Source organism: Gorilla gorilla, chromosome 6 (genome assembly GCF_029281585.2).
Source record: "Gorilla gorilla gorilla isolate KB3781 chromosome 6, NHGRI_mGorGor1-v2.1_pri, whole genome shotgun sequence".
Classification (NCBI taxonomy): Eukaryota; Metazoa; Chordata; class Mammalia; order Primates; family Hominidae; genus Gorilla; species Gorilla gorilla.
The window spans coordinates 82,607,038-82,614,590 of record NC_073230.2 but is presented as its reverse complement, the minus strand read 5'-3'; the positions used below and the strand labels follow the sequence as shown (position 1 = coordinate 82,614,590).

Below are 7,553 nucleotides of genomic sequence, written 5' to 3'. Positions count from 1 at the left end.
GGATGTCGGTGTCGCCGTCGGTGACAGATGGCGCAGTATCTGTATATGCGAGGGGCTTCTCCGGCTTGACCTCTTTGAGTTCTCGTCCTCTCCATCCCCCGCTGTCCCCCACTTTTAACTCTGCCGTCGGAGGCCCGCACGCCTATCACGGGCGCTTACATAACGTGACCCTTCACCTCTTCAGACTGCCCTCTAGTGCGCTGCAACCCAACTACGCGACAGGGGCAGGGGGGCGGGACCCAGGCGCGGAGCGGCAGCTCCTCCGAGCCAATAGGCTGTGAGCGCTGACCAGCTCTCCGCCTATTGGAGCATTCGCCACCGGCGCCACGGGGGAGCAAGTTAGTGTGTGCGTTGGCCGGGCCGGGGGGAGGAGGGGAATCTCCCGCCATTTTTCAATAATTTCCTCCGGTGCTGCTGAGGAGGAGTCGTGACTGCCGCCGCCGGGACCCGAAGCGGAGGTCGGCGCGGGGCTGCTGGGAGGCGCGGCGGTGTGCGCGGGAGCTCTGCGCCGTGGCGTTCCGCTCCATGACTGTCGCGCGGCCGCGCCGGCGGTGAGGGAGCCGGAGTTCGCGCCGCCCTCTCACCCCTCCCCTCCCCCACCCCACCCCCGGGCGCCTGGCGCTCGCTCCGGGCCGCGGGGCCTAGTGGTGCGCCGCGGGGCCGGCCCCAGCAGCCGCCAGTCCCCACCGCCGCCGCCGCGATGGCGCCGCTCCTGGGCCGCAAGCCCTTCCCGCTGGTGAAGCCGTTGCCCGGAGAGGAGCCGCTCTTCACCATCCCGCACACTCAGGAGGCCTTCCGCACCCGGGAGTATCCTTTTCCAGCCGCGCGGGCCGGGCTGGGCCGGGGTAGGGCCTGGGGCTCGCGAGACCAGGTCAGCCGCGCATCCCCTGCCCGGGGCAGCTGTCAGCGCGCCCCGGCCGCTCGCGGCCCTGGAGGCTGAGTCTCAGCCTGCGCCCGCCGATCCTTCCCTGAGATCTGGCGGGGGGCGCGCACCGGCCCTGGAAGGAGAAGGGCCCGCTTCGGCCGCCCCCGGGGCCCCGCACTTTGTCCCGGGGCCTCGCCGGCGAGGAGCGCATCCCCCATCCCCATTACCTCCCCCGGGTTGGCTTTAGGCCTTGAGGACCCGAGAGGGAGGAGGAGGCGTGGGGAGGGGGAGCTAGGTTTTCTCCTTTAGTTTTTACAACATTTTTTAAAAAATTTAAATGAAACCTGCAGCTTAAGTTTTGAAATTGTACTCGCGCGGCCTCGTGATGCGGCGTGTGCAAGACTCAACTGCGTCTTACCCCGATCTCTGCGGGGATACTTGGCGTTTTTTTCGTCTTCCGAGGGGACTTTAGGCCGGGGATGAACTGACAAGACCCTGGAGCAGAAAACTAGGAATGAGATTCCCCGCTTAGAGGAAAGGGAGGGAAGGAAACTGCCTGTGGTGGAGCTGATGCCTGCCTTCGCTGGGCAGACACAGGTTTGAAATTTTGAAGGTTTAGAAGGAGATTGGTATTTGTTAAAATTAAACAAACAAAAAAACCAAGACATGAAGTTTTTATGCTGTATTTTAGGAACATGAAATTGGGTGTTTTACAAAGGAAGCATCCTCTCGTCATGACTAAGATTTCTTGCATAAGCATTATCTTTTAGTGAAAAGTTGTGCAGCTTTTATTTGCTTCTTTTTTTATGGGTGCCAGAAGAATCGTTTTTGAGGCTTATTTGTAAAAAAAACAAAAACGATTTCGGAATCAAGCATTTCTTTGGTGACTGAAAGCTTTAAGAGTGAAGGCTAATGTGTTATGAGTTTTCTCAGCCCCTTCTGTTCGGAAGGACTTCATTTCTCAGTTTCTTGCTTGCTTCTGTATAGGAGGAAGTGTCTCTGAGAGTTATTTCATTTCTCCCTGATTCTCACTTTAACGCAGTACTTTAGAGGATAATCTCATTCTTGTTGGAGTGCAATTTGTGAGTGTCCCTTTGTGGGGAGTATACACACAAAGGGGCCTGGAAAATCAGTCCATGCTGGAGGAAGGCTCTTGGAGAAATAGAGCTGTAGCATCTTGGAGCTGAAGTGGATCTTGGAGGTGGTCGGGTCCTCGGGCTTGGTTTGCCGAGTTGGCCCAGAGAGTGGAGGTTGACTTGTTGAAGGTCAAATGATGAAAGAGGAGTAGAATCCACCGCTCTTCCTACCTCATCCCTGTAAGTCAATCAACAGAAGAAGGTGGAATGTTACTCCTTCACTTTCAATTAATTTAAATATTACCTCACTTTTTTGTCATTATGGTATAAGGTAAGGCACTTTAAAGTGGAGGGGTGGTAATCTGGTTTTTTTCTTGTCCTGTGAAGACTTGGAATGTTTTGGAGAAGTTCCACTAGCTCTACCAAATACTGCATTATGCCGAAGTACCCCACTTTTTTTTTTTTTTTTTTTTTTTTTTTTTTTTTTTGAGACGGAGTTTCCCTCTTGTTAACCCAGGCGGCAGTGCAGTGGCACGATCTGGGCTCACTGCCATCTCCGCGTCCAGGGTTCAAGTGATTCTCCTGCCTCAGCCTCCTGAGTAGCTGGGATTACAGGCGCGTGCCACCACGCCCGGCTAACTTTTTGTGTTTTTAGTAGAGATGGGGTTTTACCATGTTGGCCAGGCTGGTCTCAAACTCCTGACCTCAGGTGATCCGCCCATCTCGGCCTCCCAAAGTACTGGGATTACAGGCGTGAGCCACCGCGCCTGGCCAGTACCCTACTTTTTAATACATTCGAATCGGCAGTGGAGTAGCAACTTGTGAGAATCCGACATATACTTTTCCAATGTCATTAATGTTTTGAGCCGTTGATGGATGCTCACACACTTTCAGATGATACTTTCTCAGGTCTGGTTCTAGCAGAGTATAAGAAACATGCCATAGAGAAGAGACAATTTCTAAGTATATTTCAGGTACTGAGCTATGTAAAAAATGGCTGTAGGGAGTTAATTTAGGACTGGCAACGCAGGCTTTTTCATATTATTGAATGAATGAAATTGAAATATATATATGAAGAGTTTTGATGGTAACAATTTAAAACTGAAACCGGAAACATTTTAAGTGGTATGTATTTAATAAACATTCTTCATTTTTTAATTTCCCATAACAGCATTTAGAACTGTTTTAACAAAAGAAGTCTTAAAGCATATTATATATTGGGGGGAAATTGCTCTTTCGGGAATTTCTGCAAGTGGAAGCACTTTGAGGATGGTTTTTAAGCAATTGTACTGTATGGTTGGCAGATTGGCATATTTCTTTATTAGGCTATTAGTGGTTTCATAGAGGAGAACAAATATGTGGTTGGGTAACAGCTGCCTTTGAAGTAGTATTCCCAGTTCTCAACTTATATTTACAATTATGTTTTTAATGGGACTTGATATTTTAATTTTCTTTTAATACCTACCTTTTGATTGCATGTATCACAGAACTTTGTGTGATATTTTACTGACTTAAAGCTATATGTTGGTATGTTCTTGGAGTATATTGTGAATCTTCATTAAACTTAGTGGAAGTTGTGAGTAATGCACACATTTAATGACTAGGTGTTATATATTGGTGATTATGTTGATTGTACTGTAGCTTTGTATGGTACATTACTTCCTAAGGTATTCCCACAGGCAGGACACTAGATCTTGGAAAACATTAACTTTATCAGAATCAGTTCTTGATGTGACACTGACTGTATTTAAGTCAAGATAGGTTTTAGGTAGGAATTGGAGCTACAAGCAGCCTGTTGTAGATGAGTATTTTTGTTGTGTTACTTCAACTGTCATAGTTTCTAAAGCTTAGAAATAACTAGTTCATGACCTTTGTAGCATCATTATGTGAGAATTTATTGAGGGTATGATAATGAGGGGCTTATTCATACTGTTAATCTGGCTCTACACAAGTGTGACTAGAGCATGTTTTTGTTTTAAGAGATGGAATCTTGCTGTGTTGCCCAGGCTGGAGTGCAGCAGCTGTTCACAGACGAGGTGGTAGCACAGGGAAGCCTTGAACCGGACTCAAGAGATCCTCCTGCCTCGGCCTCCAGAGTAGCTGGGACTACAGGCACGCACTACTGCGTCTGCCTTAGAGCATGTGTTAAGAGTTGAGTAGCTATAGATGGAGTTAAGTTGTAGTTGTAAGATAGAGTTTTACTGGACATTTGGAATACTGAGCTCTTACGTTGATTTTTATTTTTATTTTTATTTATTTATTTATTTATTTTTTGAGACGGAGTCTCGCTCTGTCGCCCAGGCTGGAGTGCAGTGGCGCGATCTAGGCTCACCGCAAGCTCCACCTCCCGGGTTCACGCCATTTTCCTGCCTCAGCCTCCTGAGTAGCTGGGACTACAGGCGCCCGCCACCACGCCTGGCTAATTTTTTTTTTTGGTATTTTTAGTAGAGATGGGGTTTCATTGTGTTAGCCAGGATGGTCTTGATCTCCTGACCTTATGATCCGCCCGCCTCAGCCTCCCATAGTGCTGGGATTACAGACGTGAGCCACCGCGCCCAGCCTGATTTTTATACATTCTTTAAAGTAATACGTTATGCCATATTAGACTTGTTTTTAACTTAAAGACAGTCTGGAGTCTTTAAGAGAAAAAATCGAGTAAGAGAGAAAATTGAGTAAAAAGCAAATCTTGAGTTGGCTCACTCTTTGCCATCTTCTGACTTAGAGCGCTTAGGTTAGTTACAGTTATGCTTGTTTGACTCTATACTTTTCTGGGCCACATCTTTTCAGGATATCAAGTACTTAATTGAAAGTAACAATCCCTGCAAGACTGAAGAGAACAAAGCAGCAGCATATTGTGATAAGGAGGTAGCTGATGGCAAAGTAGATGCATAATGAGATAGTCTGGGATTCGAAAATATCTTATCTTTTATAGCTTACAAAACCTTTGGAGAATTGCTTTGACATTTTGTCTGCAATTATATGTGCAGCAGTTGCTGGAACATAAAAACCTCAATTGGCATTTGCTCTGAGAGGTTATTTGAGAGTGAGTGACTTATTTTGGTAACCTAAAATCTGAAATAGGATTTAGAGGCAGCTGACTCAATATCCTTCTGATGGGCCTTTTTGCCTTTTCATTTTCATTTTTTTTCTTGCTTTCCCTTTTTTTCTTATTTATTTATTTATTGAGACAGGGTCTCACTCTGTTGCCCAGGCTGGAGTGCAGTGATGTGTGATCATGGCTTACTGCAGCCTTCAACTCCCCAGGCTCAAGTGATTCTTCCCACTCAGCCTGCTGAGTAGCTATAACCATAGGTGCACACCACCACGCCTAATTTTTGTATGTTTTGTAGAGACGAGACGAGGTCTTGCAAAGTTGCCCCGGCTGGTCTTGGATTTCTAGCCTCAAGTGATCCTCCCGCTTCAGCCTCCCAAAGTGCTGGAATTACAGGTGTGAGCCACTGTGTGTGGCCTTACTTTCTCTCTTTTTTTTTTTTTTTTTTTGAGCTGGGTTATTGCTGTGTCGCCCAGACTGGAGTGCAGTGGTGCGATCTTGGTTCACTACAACCTCCGCCTCCTGGGTTCAAGCAATTCTCCTGCCTCAGACTCCCGAGCAACTGGGATTACAGGCGCCCACCACCACGCCTGGCTAATTTTTTGTATTTTTAGTAGAGATGGCGTTTTACCACGTTGGCCAGGCTGGTCTCGAACTCCTGACCTCAAGTTGATCCACTGGCCTCAGCCTCCCAAAGTGCTGGGATTACAGGCGTGAGCCACCATGCCCAGCCTTGCTTTCTCTTAACATAATTACCAGAACAGTTACACAAACTTAAAATAGCCGTTGTTAGGGGTTGTAGGAAATTTTTACAGTTTTTTTGTTGTTGTTTTGTTTTTTTTGTTTGTTTGTTTTTTTGAGACAGTCACAGTCTGTTGCCCAGGCTGGAGTGCAATGGTGCAATCTTGGCTCACTGCAACCTCCGCCTCCCAGCTTCGAGCAGTTCTCCTGCCTCAGCCTCCCAAGTAGCTGGGATTACAGGCGCCTGCCACCATGCCTGGCTATTTTTTGTATTTTTAGTAGTTTCACCATGTTGGCTAGGCTGGTCTCGAATTCCTGACCTCAGTGATCCACACCCTCGGCCTCCCACAGTGCTGGGATTACAAACATGAGCCACCGCGCCCAGCCCCAGATTTTATAATCAGTTTGACTAGGCAATTAATTTTAAGTTAATACTGTCAGAGGACATTTTCTGAGATGTATACTTTAGGTTTCAGTGCTGTCCAACAAAAGTATAATGTAAGCCATATGTAATTTAAAATTTTGTAGTACTCTCATATTAAAAAAAGAAAAAAATGGTGGGAAAAAAGAAAACAGCTGGATGCGGTGGTGTGCGCCTGTAGTCCCAGCTACTCAGGAGGCCAAAGCTGGAGGATTCCTTAAACCCAGAAGCTCGAGACCAGACAAGGCAATGTAGTGAGACCACCATCTCCAAAAACATAAATAAATAATAAAAAAGAAAACCACATTTTTCTCTTTGCTTTTGAGTGGAGTCTCGCTCTGTAGCCCAGGCTGGAGTACAGTGGTGCCATCTCGGCTCACTGCAACCTCCACCTCCTGGGTTCAAGTGATTCTCCTGCCTCAGCCTCCCGTAGCTGGGACTACAGGCACGTGCACCACACCTGGCTCCTTTTTTGTACTTTTTAAGTAGAGACGGGGTTTCACTGTGTTGGCCAGGCTAGTCTCGAACACCTGGCCTCAAGTGATCCGTTCCCCTCTGCCTCCCAAAGTGCTGGGATTACAGGCGTGAGCCACCACGCCCTTCCACATTTTTCTCATTTTAAGACCAAGGCTGACACCTGGTATGGTGGTTCATGCCAGTAATCCCAGCACTTTGGGAGGCTGAGGCAGGTGAATTGCTTGAGCCCAGGAATTTGAGATCAGCCTGGACAACAGTGAATGAAACCCTGTCTCTACAAAAAAAATAGAAAAATTAGCTGGACATGCTGGCGTTTGCCTGTGGTCCCAATTACTTGGGAGGCTGAGGTGGGAGGATCACTTGAGTCCAGGAGGCAAAGGTTGCAGTGAAGCGAGATGGTGCTATTGCACTCCAGCTTGGGTGACAGAGCAAGACCCTGCTTCAAAAAAAAAAAAAAAAAAAAAAAACGCTGGAGGGGCAGACCCTGTGTGTGACATGTCTTGCTTGCTAGTGGCACAAAGAAAGAGCTAGAAGACATCATGACTTTAAGCCTCTTCCGGGAAGTGACATATATTACATCTGCTCACATCTATTGGTCGAAACAAGTCACGGGGTCAAGCTTGATGTTAATGGAGAGGGGAGGTACATTCCTCTTCAGGGACCTTGTAGACAAGCCACATGGCAGTGGGTGGAGATGTAAAAATCCTCTTATGCAAAGGAGGTGAATAGTTAGAAACTAATACAATCTATCATATTTGAAGGTTCAATGAATGTTTTCTGGGAAAAGTTATTTTTGAGATCTAAAGGATGATTAGAATTTAGACGAATAATAGAGGACTGTATATTCTTGGCAGAGAAGGTGTGATGAGTTCGTCGTGATTGTGTGAGTTTGGAGGTTCTTTTTTTTTTTTTTTGAGACAG

The 7,553-nt window shown here is 47.0% G+C and overlaps 1 protein-coding gene across 2 annotated transcripts in view; it reads left to right on the top strand.

Annotated features, from left to right (window-relative positions):
• The first annotated feature begins 245 nt into the window (after positions 1-245).
• The window catches only part of BAZ1B (bromodomain adjacent to zinc finger domain 1B), an 84,087-nt gene continuing 76,779 nt past the window's right edge, over positions 246-7,553 (top strand). The window contains exon 1 of one of the 2 annotated variants that reach the window (XM_063708599.1): positions 246-807. In XM_063708599.1, the coding sequence (XP_063564669.1) occupies positions 701-807 (107 nt within the window). In that variant the 5' untranslated portion in view covers positions 246-700. The remainder of the gene's footprint in view (positions 808-7,553) is intronic. The other variant, XM_031012695.3, reaches the window with a different exon arrangement.